General features: G+C 38.3%; 1 protein-coding gene across 4 annotated transcripts in view; it reads left to right on the plus strand.

The window, feature by feature from the left end:
* The window catches only part of PCDH10 (protocadherin 10), a 33,588-nt gene that overhangs the window by 4,106 nt on the left and 11,579 nt on the right, over positions 1–17,903 (plus strand). For all 4 annotated transcript variants that reach the window (XM_063415055.1, XM_063415056.1, XM_063415057.1 and 1 more), the window contains exons 2-4: positions 172–230; positions 791–897; positions 10,058–10,363. In XM_063415055.1, coding sequence (XP_063271125.1) covers positions 172–230; positions 791–897; positions 10,058–10,363 — 472 coding nt within the window. The remainder of the gene's footprint in view (positions 1–171; positions 231–790; positions 898–10,057; positions 10,364–17,903) is intronic.

Raw genomic sequence — 17,903 nt, forward strand, 5'->3', positions numbered from 1 at the left:
TAAGAGCTGTATTTTCCCCCTTACATTCTAGAAACAGATTTTGCTGGCCTACTTGCAGCTAAGCATTACCATTTATAGTGAATCTGGTGAGCTGCTCCCTTGTATATTTTCTGCTGCTGATTACAGAAATATCAAGAGTTAAAATATCTTCCAATATTTTTTTTCTCCTAGACAAAACACCAGCGTGCTGAGCTCAGTTATCTAGTTGACAGACCCCGACGAGTAAACAGGTAGGAGCTCCACAGCCTTGGGTTCCTCATGCATGCTTTGGAATGGGGTGCAGAAATGTGTTTACTGCAGATGTAACAGAGTAGTAAAGCAGTGGGAAGCAGAATGTGTGTAGATGCACTAAATAAATTTGAATTACGGCTTTTCTAAGATGGTTTCAAAACTGACAGAAAAAAGAACAAAATCTCGGTTTGTACTAGTCTGAAACGTGCTTCAAATACTTATGAATATCCTTCTGTAGGGTCTCCCAGAAAACATTTTCTCACTGAGGTAAAGTTCAGCTAACCAGCTTAAGTAAATGCTACCAAATTACTTTTCCCGACTACATGAAACCCAGGAGGAGCAATAACTCTTGCTGTTCCTTCCAGCCAGGCTCCCAAGGTCTTGAAAATTCCTCATGTTGTTTCTGGTGGGCAGGGAAGCTCCGTGGAAAGCCGTGCAGCAGGCAGGAGTTGGGAGGAGGGGGGAATGCAGCACCGTGTTCGGCCATGTGATGGCGGAAGAATGTTTTACGAGTTCCTCTTTCATGTTTATCCTAATGTAAAGATGTTTCTGTGTCTAGTTCTGCATTCCAGGAAGCAGACATAGTAAGCTCTAAGGACAGTGGTCATGGAGACAGTGAGCAAGGAGACAGTGATCATGATGCCACTAATCGAGGTCAATCCTCTGGTAAGTCTGATAAGAGAATGGAAATATTGGCTCTTTAAGTAGGGAGACTAGAAGGAACAGTTACTTAAAGGAATATAATACAAGAGAGGCATAAATAAGGTGAGCATATTTATTGTAGGAGAGGCTGGGTTTACCTCAGCTTGCTGCTACAGTTGCCTGGACAAGGAGGCAATGTCCAACCTCTTTTAGTCACAGGGCAGAGTTTACTTTATTCATTTGGTTGGGAGTGGGAATTAGTGTTATATTAGTGTTATATCAGTTTATTATTTATTATATTAGTCTTATACTGCATCATTCACTGCAGCAAAACTTCCTACACATTAAAACAAAGTTGTTGGTACATTTTATAGTACATTTTCTCCTGTGGCAGATTTAGAGACTCTCAAGGCGTTAAGCAATTCTGTTTAGTAGGCACTTCAGCTGGCACAGCAGTGAGAAGTGAAGGAGGAGTTCCCAGGGGAAAGAATGAGCCCAATGGTTGAATGACAGCCAGACTGTGAGGGTTTTTCTTTTTTGCTGGGGATCAGTGGAGACACATTGGGTGCTCTGAATGTGTAATACCCTCAGAATTTTTGGAGGATCATCTGTTAATTCGAATTGAGGCACCATATAGTGCAAGTGATCTCTGCGTTAATAAGGTATTATTAAATAAATTTTCTTGACAGAGGAAAGAAAGGCTTTAAAAGACTATGAATCACTTAGGAAATACACACATTGCAGTGTTATGCCCATATGTAGGGCTTGCTGTCTTAGTTCTCATACTGTCAGTTTGCTTCTGAAAGGAACATTTGTTCAGAGCCTGTGCATTAGAATTCACGCTCACCCTCCCACTGCATTTTAGCTACAAATGCTGTGCTTTCTTTCCTACCACAGCCTCCACAGGTCTGGTACCTCTTTGTGCAACACACTGCTGTCTTTCCCCTTGTTTCCTTTGTGCTCTGTCACGTATCAAGATTTGCAACAACAAAATACTGTCAGTTCTCCTTTATCTTTTTCCCCCTGACCCCCACCTTAGAAGACACCAGGGCAGGGGACCCAGTGCTGTCACAGCAGTGCTGCCTCACCCTCCTGTTCTGTTAATGTCTCCTATTTTCTTGCTGCTGTAGTCACTGTGCCCTTAACGATGGGAAACCCAGGCACCAGGGGAAGAGGAGGCTGCCACAGGGCCTCTTTCTATTGCTGCAAGTCATTAATATGCAGACCTAATGAGACTTGAGGAGAGCCAAGAGTCTCTGGAGCTCCCTGCTTCTTGCAGGGCTTCATGCTAAGTGAACAGAGTGTCTATTTTGTGTCTGAGAACCTGACAACAAACCACGTCTTGCCAGAAGTTTACATCTGAACACAGAGCCTCTTTCATTTTTGGCCTATATATGGCGTATGATTTATTATTGTTCGAAAAAGCCATGTATTTAGTCTCCCCCCACTCTTTCTTTTGCACTGTTTCTGATGCAGCAATCAGGGCTACTGAGTTATAAAAAGCTCTCTCTCCTCCTGCCCCCCCTGCATTCCTGCTCTTTTTTTTTTCCCCTCTTTTACGCATTTTACTGCAGCAGTCATCTCCATGAACATTTCAATCAGCTTAGTCCCTCAACATAATGAACCATAATAACCAAACAGGAGGGAAAAGAATAAACATCTGCAGAAGGGGCAGGATTTGACTGATGGTGGGAATATAATCATATAGTTGCACATCAACTGAAAGCTATTTTCTTTTAGATGCATTCTGTGCTATTATTGTTGTGCCTCTGTTCTTTATCCTTTCCCTCCATTTTAAAAGTAGACTATGGATACTTGTCATAGTTGGCATTGATCCTTAGTGGGGTGAATTCTTCTTCATTTCTATTTTATCAAATAGTGGGGAAAAGCTATTCTGTGCGTTTAAATAATTTCAAATCATTTAAGAATCTGATGTGATTTGTGAACTCCTGTGTCTTCAGTGATCACATAGTAAGTAATGAAATTAGGCTTGGTCTACTCACAATTAGTAGCTTGAACTGAAAACTCAGAATACACCAATTACATTTATTGGTGCTGAGATTTGAGAATAATTTGCATGCACCATTTTTTTAATGCTAGTCCCAAATAAATATTTCAGTACAAATCTCTGTAGAAACTGCTTTAATCTTCTACACACATATTATATACTTTGCCTGTAGGTTTTGGGCTAAATCATGCTGTCTTGATGCAAAGAGTGTGCCCTTTTACTTCAGTGATGAGAAGATATTTTGACATAAAAACTTCACTCTTCCTATTAGCTTTTGGTGATGAATTTTATGGGGCAAAAAGGGAGCATAAATCTTGTTTCCTGTCAGATGGCTAGAGGAAGTACAGAGGGAATATCTTGTCAATTGTTTTGGTCACTCTGATGCTCTAAAATCAATTATTTCTAAATTACTGAAGGAAAACACACTGATTGATGACATGGCAGCAGTTTGGGCTGTTTTTTTCTTCCAAGATGTTACCTAATGCAGCATCACATTTGTTTTCAAAAGCATCTAAAAATAGGAGGTAGTTGACACTGGCAGACAAAACTCATTCCCCACCACTTTTAGTCAGCAACATGTTCTGCTGGCGAAACATCTTTTTACTGTTCAGCCATGGGACTTCTGTCACTGGTGAACAATCCTGTGGCACACAAGTTGCTATTCTGTTGTAGTCCATTGCTGTCCAAACTGGGTGTCATGGTCAGTTATTCACTGGGAAGGAAAAACATGTAGGATGAAAATGTATCACACTGCCACAGCTTTATCTTGCAGTTATTTAGTGAAAATTCTGAACTATGCTGTTCTACATATCATAAAATGGTCTCTTGGGTTTTGAAATTAGATCATAGTTCACCTTTTCGCAAAATCTATTTTCTTAAAAGTGATTTAATCGTGTTTTAAATGTGCTGAAATGCATGTAAGGGATTCATATTTTTCCCATTAAAGTACCACACGAATGCCTCATAATTATCCACATCCTTACCTACCTTAACACTGCTGAAGTACTAAAGTATTGTCACATGTTTTTGGCAGGGGATGGCAAGGAATGAGATGCTCAAGATCTTATTTTTTTTTTGTGGATTGAATAGTTTCATTGACTGGGTTAGTAATCCGAGCCTTTTGAAAAAATTACTTTCCAAAGGTGAAGAGGTGCGGGAGGTTTTTGGCAAACAGAGGAGGGGTTTCTCAAACCCTAGGTTTTAATAACCTCTGCCCTTCTTTGAAAATTGTTGAGAGAAAAGCTGCTACTTGTTATAGACCAAACACAACTCACACAATGCTTCCACCTCTTACTAACACACTGCATTTCAGCCCTGTTCTGGAGGAGTAATTCTCCAACACGAGGTTAGTTTATTTCCCACGGTTGATTAAATTCTTGGCCTCCCTTGTGAAACTGCCAGCTTGGGTGCCAATTAATACTCTGCATGTGTGTACATTTAAATAGTATGATTAGACACCTGTCCTGTAAGATTTGGACTGGTGCCATCAACTTATTTCGTTTGGTTGCTCACTAGCTACTTGGCTTTCCCAAGCAGAGTCCTTCACAGTATTATTACCCTTCCTTTCACGGAATTGGCACAGTGGCTCAGAGGCACTTCAGGGAGGAGTGCCCAAGATGAGGAGCCAAGTAGATGCACTGCTGTGCATGTCCTGTAAAATGCATCAGCTTCTTTGATCTGTTTTTGGACAATTTACATTGGTGAAACCTGAATTTAGGCTTCTCCTGGCGGATTTTGTGACGGGAACTGATAAGGGTCTGATGCAAAGGCACGGGGTGAAACACTGGCTCACACCTTTTCAGAACAGATCAGCTGAATGCCAAGAGGGTTCATTATGGCAGAAGAGCTGCAATTCTTCAGTGTCCATAAGGAGAAGCATGAGAGAAGTCAGAAGAAGAATTTTAGTGATAAAGGGACAGAGAAAACCAGTATTTCCTCTGAGCCTATGCAGACTGACAGCTAAATCCCGTTTTGAAGATCACTTGGGCAAAAAGTCTATCTCAGATAAAGTGAAAGTGAACATGAAAATGACTTAGAAAAGAAGTGCTTGGACTGAAGCTAAGTGCTATTTCTAGGATTTTTTTGTTGTTTTTTTTTTCTCTTCTTCCTTGGTCTGCACGCTTAATAATGTTCACATCTGAGTGGTCCAGACAGGCCCTTGAAGCTGAGATTTGGAAGAGCTGAATAATGAAGATATTTGAGTATTTATTCATGTTTTGATGAAGATGAAGTCAGTGTTTTATCCAAGGCAGCACACCAATTACTTAGCAAGAAAGAGCAATAACTCTGATTCATGGAGTCCAATTCTTCAGTAGATAGCTACAAAGTATGTTAACATCATTATCCTTATTTCCCAATACAAATCATGAATCATAGGGAAATTAATAACTTGCTCATTGATAATCTAACTGAATGGATAGTTGTTCTGGGAAGGGAGCTCTGAAAAGATTTGGTTCCTTACCTCACACCTATCTCACATCTAACCAGCACTGGAGAAACAGAAATGTCATTTATTTCCAAGTAAAAGGCCAAGTTCTAAAAAAAAAATGGCACGTGTTGGAGAAAACCCCCTCCCAATAACGGTATTGCAGAAAATACTTTGTCAGCATTTAATTTGTGTTTTCATTTTTTGTTACATCTTTTACTCAGTAATACATATGAAAGTGTTCACTTGTTGCTCTTGGTGTATGGTTCTTATCCCTTAATTGCTTTGAGGAGGACACATTATTTAAAAATGGGTTTAGGCCCAGTTTCTTGCCTTGACAAAACAGTCTTTCAATCCAATTAAAAGTCACTGAGAAATTTTGATTTCCTCCCTTTGAAATATGAAAAGGAAGCAAATTGGGAACACGCTTCCAAAATGCAGCGCTTCCAGGTATCTGGTTCAAAGCACTTGAGTTCAGGTAATTCAGATATCAAACTGAATTAACACCTTTGCTAGTTTTTGTCAACTTTTGAAGGAGGGGCAGGGGATTGTTTTCCTTCAAAATCTGCAAAGTCAAGGCTGTGGGAGAGCTCATTTTGTTTCCTGTCCCCCCAGTAAAAAGGCTTGAACAAATAGGAGTGAGCTATTTATTATGTGTATGCCGAATTTGGAATAGTGCAGTGCTCATCAGTGTCAGAATTTCAGTGCACTGCACGGTCTGTTGGTACCCACAAAGGGCACTGGAAATTCCTAATTGAGTCACCTTTTAAATCTCAGCTTATCTGCATGCAAGGTCTAACAGCATAACAGGGAAAAATACAAAGCATTTTTCTTTGATGTGGACTTGTGATGGATAGTTTAGTTCAGAAGGATCATATATATATATATAAAACCAGATTTATGAGGGAGATGAGATGGAAGTGTTAAACTGCTGAACATTTTGTCATAAAGATGATTTCATTATTTATATATATATATATTCAAGAATGTGATTCTTGGGCTATGGAGGAGTTCTGTGCTGAGTGTCTTACTTCTTTACCACAGTATGTCTTTCCTTCTTGGAAAACAGCAAATAGCCCTCACCCTTCCCCAAACCTGTGTTAAATGTTTTTCAGTTAGAACCAGAAAATTCTATACTCTGACCCACAGGAAAAAGGTGGGGGAAGAACAGCCAGCATTCACACCACAGGCAGTGAAAATTGCATGGCTGCCCAGGGATTTTGAAAATAAGCTGCTAATTTGAATTTCTTTTCTGTCAAAATACTAAACCCAAGAGCTTGGTTCTGCACCTGTTAAACTCTCAGGGACTGTTGTGACTGATTCAAGCTGGAACAATTCCTAACCCTTGCCTCTCTGAACATTTTGTTCCTATTCTAAACAAGCATTACATTTAGCTATGTGTTCCAGCAGTGTATATTTAAATTCCGACGGATATAAACTTTTTTTCGTTTTACAAGTTCTCCTCTCAAAAAGGGAAGAAGTTTGCAATACAAGCTCACATTTTATATCCTCTACATTCATTACTTTGTTTATTCAAAATCCTGATTTATAGTGGCTATAACATCTCTTCTGTAATAAGCTGTTATATAATACTGTTCAGTGCACTGCAGTAGACACGCAGTATTCAAAAGGGAACAAAAAAAAAAAAAGTTGGATAGAGACATTTTGCAGTTTAGCAGCTTATCTGAGAACAAAATAGTAAAATGGAGGGTAATTTTCCAGGTGAAATAAAGACCCATGAAGGGAAGGAAAGGGTATCTATTTGAATGGATATACTTAAAACAATATTTTTCTAACCTTTCCTCCCCCTAGACTAAAGAATATAATTTAATATTTACCCTTAAGTTTTTCTTGTGCTGTCTTTCAGGAAAGGTTAAAATGTATGTGGTCATTGATACATTATCAGCAAAATGGAACTGTAATCATTTTCTTATTAAATGTAGGGCTATTTGTTTTTTACATGTAGCTTTGCCAAGAAGTCTGCAAATTGAAATGACCATTTTGTGTTTTATTGTCCCTTAAATCTTTGGAAAGGCAAAAATATTTTTCTTCAGACATTTTGATATATAAGATACACACAGAGTTTTATAGACTTTGTTAGATACTAGTTTCTTTTTGGGAAGCCTGCATCTTAATATTTCTTTTCAGTCTTTGATAGCTACTGCCACTTCAGAATTTATATTTGCACTATTTTTCTCCTTGCCTGGTGATCTTCATCTGATTCCTTAAGCATGTCTGCAATTCACATTTGCATTCTTTGACAGTTCACTGATCAGAAATTTATTTTCAGGCTTCTGCATGCCAATTATCACAGCAAGCCTCTAATCGAAACTGGACCTGGCATTGTATATGGCTTAATTTAAAATTAAAAAGTCATTATAGAGTGAGATTAATCAGAGATAAAAAGCATTTATTTCTCATTTCCTTGAGTTTTTTTTTCTGTCTAAATGATTGCCTTTCTCACTCAAGAACTTGTTGATAGCTCATAATCATTGTTCCTTTCTGAAGAGATTGCTCTTTTTTTGTAGTGTGAGATATTACATAAATATTATTAATATGATTCAAATTGTAGTTCAAAACTATGGTAGAATTCTTAGTACTAATCCTCACACTGAAGATCAAGCTAATCCAGTTCTTTACAGTGTTGCCTGGTAAATGAGCGACATTACCTGAATCTCATTTTGGAATCACAGAATCAGCTGGGTCAGAGGAGACCTTTGAAATCACTGAGTCCACCCTGGCACCACCTTGCCAGCCAGGCCAAGGCACTGAGTGCCACCTCCAGCCTTCCCTTGAACACCTCCAAGGGACAGGGACTCCCCCACCCCCTGGCAGCCTGTTCCAATGCCAGATCACAATTTCTGCGAGGCAATTCCTCCTATGTCCAACCCAAACCTCCTCTGGCACAGCCTAAGACCGTGTCCTCTTGTCCTACATTACAGCTGTTCAACTTTTTTCCTATTTCTGTTATGAGTAGTGTCTTTTTTTTTTTTTTTTTTTTTTTTTTTTTTTTTTTTTTTTGTGTGTGTGTGTGTTTTTTGTTTTTTGTAATCTTAAGGAAATACTTGTAAATGCAATGTCCATAACAGATTTAATGCAGTTTTGACACACACCTAAGATGCTCAGTTCTTTTTATAAATACAAGAAAAGGAGAGGTTTTTACCTGCTTTCCTGTATGATGAAGATTGCATTAGTTTAAAACCAGCAAAACAGCACACAGTTGCTTGCTCATTCTCCTAGGCCCAGTAGGATGGGAAGGAGAATCAGATAAAAGTAAAACTTGTGGGCTGAGATAAGAATAGTTTAATATTTGAAATAAATATAATAATAACAAAACTGAGAAAGAGAGAGGAATGAAATTGAAGACAGAGAAGTGATGCACACTACACTTTCTCAGCAGTCCCTGATGGATGCTCAGCCTCTCCCTGCCAGCTCTCCCAGTTTATACAGTGGGCATGATGTCTCTGGTATGGAATAGCCTTTGGCCAGCTCACATCAGCTGTCCTGGCCATGCTCCCTCTCAGCTTCTTGTGCATTTCCTCACTGAAATTGAACATTTCCTCACATGTCCAGGGCATGGGACACTGAAATGTTCCTGATTTAGCGTAAGCACTACTGAGCAACTACCAAAACATTAACGTGTTACCATCATCATTCTCATACTAAATCCAAAACACAGCACTGTACCAGCTACCAGGAAGAGAATGAACTCTGTCCCACCCAAAAGCAGGACAAACCAACTTGGAGATGCTGGTATTTATTTTACTCTGTCCCTGTGATTTCATAGACCATTCTTCTCAAAACAAGTATAATCCAATGATTTAGTGACTCATAGCCAGGAAAATATTCCTCTGGAAGGCTGATCTGAAAGCAGTCAAAAGCAGCATAGCTTGTCATTCGAGATCTTAATAGCATTAAAGGATTTGTAAGCAAACATTTTCGTGTTGGCATGGATAACTGTTTGCTTATACAGGGGAAGCATTAACAATTTTTTGATAATATCCACAGCCCCATCACCCTGGACTGCAGGTGCCTTTGTACTGCTAATTGCAGCGTTTCATTGTAGGGTTCTGCCCGTTTCTTGGGGGACTTGATGATGCTGCTGCAGCAGCAGTGAAGACTGTCTCTGAAAGAGTGATGTGACGATTGAATAAGCTCTCCTGATCACTTGAAAGCTCAATTCCTGCTTTGAAACATCTGCTTTTAATATCAATGGGCTCCATCTGTATACCGATGTATGCACAGATAGTTCCTCTATAGGACTCACTAATGTTTCACTTCATGAACAAAATCTGTGATTTCTAAATCCAAACTTTTAATTTCTTTGCTCAGAGACACATTCATGTATAAAACAATTCCTTAGCATTCTTAAGCAGGCATTTTCAAGGGGTGAGCCACAGCATCAACCTGCCAGCAGAATGGAACCTTGTATGAAAGTGTTCTAAATGATGAGATCTGCAAGTGATTCTGAGACAGAGCCACCGATACTCTTCTTCTTGTGCTGTTTCTGTGTGTGTGTGACATTCTGGCATTTAGTTACACTTGTTACAGGGTGTCTTTGGCTTCTGGACAGCTAGATCTTTTCTCATGGTGTTGTTGAGGAGATGAAACTCGTGGAAGAAGTTCTTACGGCATTCCTCTTTCCGCTTCTCTTTCCTTGGCGTAATCTTTCTTATCTGTCAGCAGCTACTCATGATGCCGAAGCTTATATCTGTAGTTTGTTGTTTTTTTTTCTTCTTTCATGCTTGCAGGCATGGATCTCTTCTCCAATTGCACAGAGGAATGTAAAGCACTGGGCCACTCAGATCGGTGCTGGATGCCTTCCTTTGTTCCGTCCGATGGACGCCAAGCTGCGGATTACCGCAGCAATCTGCACGTACCCGGCATGGACTCCGTTCCAGACACTGAAGTGTTTGAAACACCAGAAGCCCAGCCCGGGGCAGAAAGGTCCTTCTCCACCTTTGGCAAAGAGAAGGCCCTTCACAACAGTCTGGAGAGGAAGGAGTTCGATGGACTGCTGTCTAATACACGAGCGCCTTACAAACCACCGTATTTGAGTAAGTACCGTTCAAAAAACCTCTATAGAAGTGTTCCCTTGGTGGGAATGAAAATTAGCTCTTCCTGCTTTTCAGGCTAGGAGTAATGCAGGCACGATTTTAGGAACTGGGGGGAAAATGGCTTCTCTTGGATCCAGGCACCAGTGAAGAAGGCATTGTTGAGTGCTTTTTTAAAAAAGACAAAATCATGATTGTTTTTAGTGTGTCGTTGTCAACGACAAAAATGTCAGCTGATATTAGTGCAGGAGTTGTTCAGCTTTGTTTTCTGATGCTGGATTATTTTCAAAATTTTCTTGGGTAGATGGTTTAAACGTTGATGTTTTCTAAGCCTAGAGATAAATTGAGAGAACGGTCCTAGGAGCTTCTTTTTACAATTGAGAAGTATCTTGTGAATAAACAGTATGTATATTATTTTGAAGTAGCTGTTTACATAGTTTGGAAGGAGGAAGAGCTTTCAGTCTGATCATCTTTCAGCCTACATAGTACTGACTCTTGTCAGTGCTCCTCTGTGCCTTCTGTCTCATTCCAAAGTCTTGCCTCTTTCTTTAGTCACCTTTTGACTATGGTTATGTGGCATGAAAGAGGGTGATAGATCTCCAAAAGATTTTCATCATTCCTTTGGAGTCTGAGCCAGCTGTAGAACCCTTGAATAGCACTTTGATCTAATATGTCTTTTCATTCTATTTGCTGTGTTCTGTATTTTATTAGAGGCTGTAATTTCCTTGACTTCAAGAATTTATGATGTTTATCTCATCCAAATAAGCCAAAGACATTAACACTGCAATATCGACCCTTTTTTAAAGCAACTGAGGTCTTTTAGGACAGCAGATTGAGGGTAAAAGAGAGAAGAATCTCTCTGGATTGTATTAATTTATTTATTTTCCTAAAGCCTTTAGTTGTTGTGAGGGGTGGTGTGCTGGCAGTCCTGAAATGTGAAGATCTTTGTCACAGATCATTCTCAGCACAGACGGCTGAGTTCTCCATCCTTAACTGCCTGTCCTGGTATTTTCATTCATTTAGGAGAGGTCTTTTTACCACTTTACTCTTTAGATTCACTTTACTGACAGCTTTAAATTTGACTACCAGTTCTGATACAAGAAAGCCACCCCTAAAAACCTGTCCTGAGACAATCAGCTTATTTTGTGGGTGCCAAAATGTCCTGTGCCGATCATCCAGTCATACTCTGAAGACCAGTGTGAAATTTCAGTACACTTTCAGTCTTTCCTGAAGTGGTCTTCCATCATTTATTTCTCTGAAAAATTCTTCAGCACTAAGGCATGATCTGGCAGTATTGATTTCAGCACTGTCAGCTCAGTTAAAAATTTAACTTTAATTTGACAAGTTTGGTGGCATCTTTAGAGGGTGTAACCACGACGGGGTTCTGGTGCAGTGTGGGTGTTGCAGTGGTGATTGTTCCTGGTGACACCACAGTGGCAGTTCTGTCCTGATCTGTTCTAGGCCTGGGAGTTTAATTTCAAATAGCAATGACATGTTTATTTTACTGATAGTTGAGGAATTTTTGATTTTGTTACACTAACATAAGTAGTGTTGTTGAACAATGTCTTCACATAAAAACACTGATCTACATTTTGCACTTTTAAGGTATAAGGACATAAAAAATTGAAAGTAAAATATAAGAAGTAACCAATATAAATTAGTGTTATTACATAATCCACACTTGAGAATCCAGATTTAATTTTGCTTTTTTTCCTTGAACCTCAAAGCTAAAATTTCCACAAAACAAGAGTAGTGCTCTTCTGTTTTATTTTCCTTTTTTTTTTATTTTAGATTATAATTTTATAGCAAAGAGCAGAAACAACAAAAAGAAAGTGGGCACTAGAAATGAATAAATATTTTTTATTAATAATGTATTAAACAAATAAGGCAAAAAATATATATATAAGAGGATGCTGATTTAGGAAGAAACTTCAGTTGATTCACTGGGAAATTGCAATTAAAAATAAAATTAAATTCAACTTCTTAACACAGAAGACCATGTCAAAATCAGTTTGTTAGCTGAATGACTTTTTAAAAGAAATAATTAAAATGTATGAAACAGAACCCTCATATTAAGCAAAACACTGTATAAAATGTTGAAGCATGTATGAAAATGGCCGCATGAAAAATGAGTAGCAAAGAGTAAAAAGTGTATATTGCAGAATGCAAAAACTATTTGAATTTGATACGTGTCTTTAAAAAAAGAAGAGATTCTAAACCAAATGATCAGAAAAGAACAGAAATTCTATCCAGTGACTTTTAGGGTAGTAATTAGTGAACATAAGAGGGATACCTTAGAGCAAATTAGCCAAAGGCCTGCAGAGCAGTATGGACAGCTTCAGGATACCACGTGTGGTAAGCTAGGAGAGAATTCGTGAGTCTCTTGAGCTGCAGGTAGTGAGGACAAGGATGTGGCAGAGGTTCTAAACTTTCTAAATGTTCTTTACATTTCTGTAAATGAGGGACAGAGAATGACAGGTATATCCGGGAAGGCACCCATCCCGGGTAACCATTTTAAATAAGTGTGTGAAAAATTGAAGAGGATGTTGTTGAAAAAATTGACTAAAACAAACGGACACGTGGATTATGTGTTTCTTTAATTTTTGTCTTCTAAGAAGAGCTAGTAACCAAAGAATGTCAGCAGTTGTGTTTATCCCTTTAAAATGTACTAGAAAACATTGTAAATTAGAGACCAACGAGAACCCTCAGTATAGAACATACATTTGTAATTTAGCGGTTTTAGGAACAAGGTACCTGGAATCTGACCAGGAAAGTAATACAGAAAGATTGTCAATCTGTCAGAATTTTGATAGAGTGAGTGAGAATTAATCAATAGAGTGTATTTAAACTGTCAAAAAACCCCTTTTAGCACAGCTTCTGTGTGGTAGAAGAAGCTCCCAAAGTAATCAAGCGTTGTCATAGGGCAAAGCATTACCAGACTATGTGCTTAAGAGGAAAAGAAAATCATAAGGACAAATGGAACATTTCAGCAGAAGCAGAGTTCCCCAGGCATTTATGCGGAAATCCATGGAGTTAAAAAAAAAAAAAAAGGAGTTACCCAGAGAGAGAGAGATCAGAAAAAAAGTGGGCAGTGTTTGCAGATGTCAGGGAGGGGTTGGGGTGCACGGGTCTGGGGTGGCACTTACCCCGATGTGCAGTGAAGTGTGGGCAAACCCCCTCTGCTTCCCAGGTCCCTGCTCCGGGCTGGGAATCTGGGGAGGCTGAGGAGCTCCTGCCTGCTGCTGTGCCCTGGGGCTGGCTGCAGCTGGCTCCAGAGGCTGGCTGGGAGCTCCAGGTGGAGCTTCCACGGTGCCACAGGAGTGTGTCTGCCTTTTCTGGGATTCCTCCCTGCCTTCCAGTGCCTGCATTCACTGCAGAACCCTGGAGAAGATAAATGGAGGAGGTGATGCATGTTAGCGTGAGAAGTTTGGGTTCATCCTGGAAAAAAAACAAAAAAAAAAAGACTGTGGAATAATACCCTGACACAAAGCCAACAAGAAGGAAATAAAATATCAGGTTGTAAAAAGGAATTGAATTGAAAATACACTGAGCAAAGTGCTACAAAACCCCTACACAGATCATGTCACTGTGTTCCTCTAGACTGTTCTATTCATTCCATAGAAACACGTGGCACAGTAGCAACAATACTCAAAATAACTCTGTGCAAAGTCACATCAAAAGCTTAGTACTAATTAATGTCCTCACAAGCTGTGATGGGCATGGGAAGTGAAGGAGGCTGCATGAGAAGTGAGAAAGTGAACTGTGTGCTTTTGTTTGCTGGGCTCAACAGCAAGAGAGCAGCAAGGAGGGCAGCAGGGTGACAAACTGATCAGATCATACACATTTGATAAAATTATACCAACTTGTCATTAATTGCAGTAACTTGTTGAACTTGTGCAGCATGACTCAAACTGAAGGCTTAATATAGTGTGGGCATTTGGGTATTTGGGTCTTTGTGGTTGGAGGTTTAGGTCATTGCTTGGTTAAGTGAAAACAGCAGCTATATTGCAAATTGTTATGTAGAAAAGTATACAAATTTCATACCTGACAGAGGGTCTTTCTGTTCCATCATCAAATTTTCACTTTGCTGGTCTAAGCCAGTGGACTTACTCATATACCAATTTCCACCTAAACATGCATACCCTATGTATTATTCTGAACAAAATAGAATGTAAATAGGCTTCTACATACTTAAATAATATATTTTGAAGAATATTTATGTAAGTTTTACGTAATTACTATGAGTACAGGTTATAAAGTTGTGATGGGATCAGTAAATTGTAGGATTTTTGAAAAGTTTTCTCATAAGAGTGACTCCAGGATTCTCCTAACTTACATATTCTTCTCACGGTATAACTAACACCTACTACTTCTTATTTATCCAAGTGGTTTGAACACTGCATTTTTGCAGACAGTTAAGAAATTTTCATAATGACTTGAGAAAATAAGTGAAATAACACTGGTGAGGAAAATAAAATGTAGCTTTTAAAGAATACCTATGTTTTAAATTCTAACCGTTTCTAGCTAATTTTTCTTTCAGTGGTAGTTACATTAGCCATTATTTCTATAAATAATATTGCTGTAATTACCAAAATCCCTAATCCAAGATTCAAACTCTGCTGGACCAGATTCTGTAGGATATAACAGAGACTGTCTTCACAATCAATGATCAGTCTGATTCTGCTCTAGTTCTAATACTTTGAATCAGCTCCTGAGATGGTAGCAGGGGAAACAGCACCATTAAATCTACCTCAGTAGAGTATTTTTGTATATTAATAAGAAATTAATAAGTTAATAAGAAACAGCTTTCATTTTTTTAAACACTATTTTGGTTCACTCTAGATGGACAATAATTTTATAATGCTTTAGAGCTTTCCTGAAGTTTCATACTGACGTTAGTGATAGAAGAATTTTTCTTCCTGTTAAAAGGTTAGGATTTCTTCAATATACAAAACTAGTCAAAAATTCCCATAACACCTGAAATTTCTATGTGGAAATGTTTATTTTGCTCGAAAAAATTGGCTTTGGCAATGCTTAATCTACTTTGAAAGCAGGTTAAAGTAAACTACATAAGGGCACATTTTCCTGCATGAAATAACATGTTTATAGAGGGAGACATTCTGGACTAATAATTGTGTTCTAAAGTAGCCCCCTACTCAGCTCTGCAACATTTTCTACATACACTCAAGCATTTTCATCCTCACTGATGAAATGGTGTCATTGTCATGGAAAATATTGCCACCACCATCAACATATTTAATGTCTGAATCAGGATTTTATCGTGTTAGGTAGGACATAGAGGATAAAAATCTGGCCTCTCACTCAAAGAGCTGCTGTCTAAGCTAGGTGAATTGGAAAGGGAGAAAAGAATCCTTTTTTTTTTGACATTTTGGTTATTTTGGTTTGTGTGGCACTGTTTCTAAACATCAGCACTCTCTTTGGTAGATGCACATAGTTCTGGGCTTGCAGAGTCAGAGGATTTGGATGAGACTTGTTAGTGCCATCCAAGGAAATTAAACACAACTTTGGCCTCATCCCATGCCTGTGTTTCTTTGCCTGGGTTGCCTCTGACTCCCTTTGCAGCAGAGATGCCAGGAAGGTCTGAACAGGATTTGGCCCCAGCACAAGTCCCTGTGTTTCTGTAAAAGTACACCTGAAATCTGATGGCTTCGCTCTACAAAGTATCTGCCACCTGCTTGACTTGATCTGTCCAAGTCAAGCTGGTTTACAAATGAAATTTAAAAGTTTTTCAAAAGCCTTTTAACAGTTCAGTGTTTGAGAACTGGACCATTAATTAATTTAAAATAATCTACCACAGAGCTGACACAAAGTTTAACTTCCAGTCATTATCCACATCCCTGAATTAGATTAGAATAAATGACCTAGAGGAGAAAAAATTTCATGTATTTATACCAGGACAAGAAGTGCCTCCAAAATCCTTTGATTATTTTTCAAAGGAATAAAAAAAGTGCATGTAAATATTTATTGTGTATTTTGATCTAGTTAGGATCATAAAGGCCCAATTCTGTACGCCAGGATTTGTAACACAACGTTTTCTGCTGATGTTTAACATAAATATTTGAAAAGATGTTTTAAGCAAGAAGTCTTCACTGTCTTGAAACAACTTAAAAAGAGAAAGAAATTACACTTTGCTACAGTCAATATGATGGGAGAAGAATTTTCTTGCAGTTTTTATTTGTTTAGTTACATCTCATTTCTGGAAATTATTTGGGTAATTTTATCACAGCTGTGATGGACATAATAGTATTCCCTTTACAGAAACATCAATAACAGCTTTTTTGAATGGGACACTTGACCAATTTTTAAAAATGAAGCCTGTCTGCATTTTTGCTTTTAAAATTAGCCTACGTAATTTCTAATACTAATCAGGTATAAATTTGTGATCTATCTGATCCCTTCATTAATAGTTTTTTAATTCAAGTTTTGATTTTCACACACACTTAAAGTAAAAAAGCCCAAAAGTAAAACCAAAGAAATTAGCACCAATAAATGGCATGTACATATTTCAGTTCTTGGGCTAAAAAGAAAACATTATAATGCTGGATTATAAAAAGTCATGCTGAAACAAAATTCTTATTGGCAAGAATAAACAAGTTATATGTGCACAGTCAATGAGTTCCTTTGTGAACAAGTTTTGTGGTCAAAAAGAAAAACTGTGTGGACATCCTGCAAATCCTGCCCCAGTGAAACTCCTGACTTCTGTTCAGGGATCCATCCCGGGACAGGCTGCAGCTCTGATTTCTGCACAGATGAGAAAGGCTTTGCATGTGCAAAATTCCTCAGCAGAAGTGGAGGATGACTTGAAAAGCCACCATCTAATAGTGCTAAGAAACCCAATGGGAAACCTTTTCTTTTCTTAAAAGTCTAGTAAAGCATTTACTAGACTGTAAATGTACTTTCCTGTATTTGAAATGCTGAGATTTATTTGCTCATAACTCAAGTTTGCCACCTCAGCTACATCATCTGTTAGGTAAATGAATCTTACAAAATAGCTCCTACACCTGAAATAAACATGTGTGCTAATTAAAATAGAATTGAGGGAGAGCAAGACTCTGGTGTATTTTTATTCATCATTGTAGGATCTTTATGATCTTTTATTTTTATTCATCATAGTAGGTTCTTTATGGTCCTTATGATCCTTATGATCTTTATGATCTTGAAGATCTTGAATTCTGATGATTCAACTGTTCAGTGTTTATTGCATAACTTCTGAAAGGTATTTTTATCTTACATTCATGGCTGGTTTGCCTTTTTTTTGGAATGTATTCCTCTTGCAGCTCCTGCTCAAGGGGGAGAGCACTTACAGGGCATTATTGCAGCAACAAAAAGGAAATAGATAATTCAGAAAGCCAGCTTAGAAAGGAATATGTAAATATGCAAAGATAACTTGGCTGTAGCCCAATAAAGCCTATAAATTACATTATTTTATCAATTTTTATTGAAATAATGAATATAAGACAGTGAAATAAGCCCTCTTCTTTTAATTTTAAAGCACAGGTGATAGCTTTTAATACTATTTGCT

The sequence above is a fragment of the Prinia subflava genome, chromosome 18, assembly GCF_021018805.1.
Source record: "Prinia subflava isolate CZ2003 ecotype Zambia chromosome 18, Cam_Psub_1.2, whole genome shotgun sequence".
Classification (NCBI taxonomy): domain Eukaryota; kingdom Metazoa; phylum Chordata; class Aves; order Passeriformes; family Cisticolidae; genus Prinia; species Prinia subflava.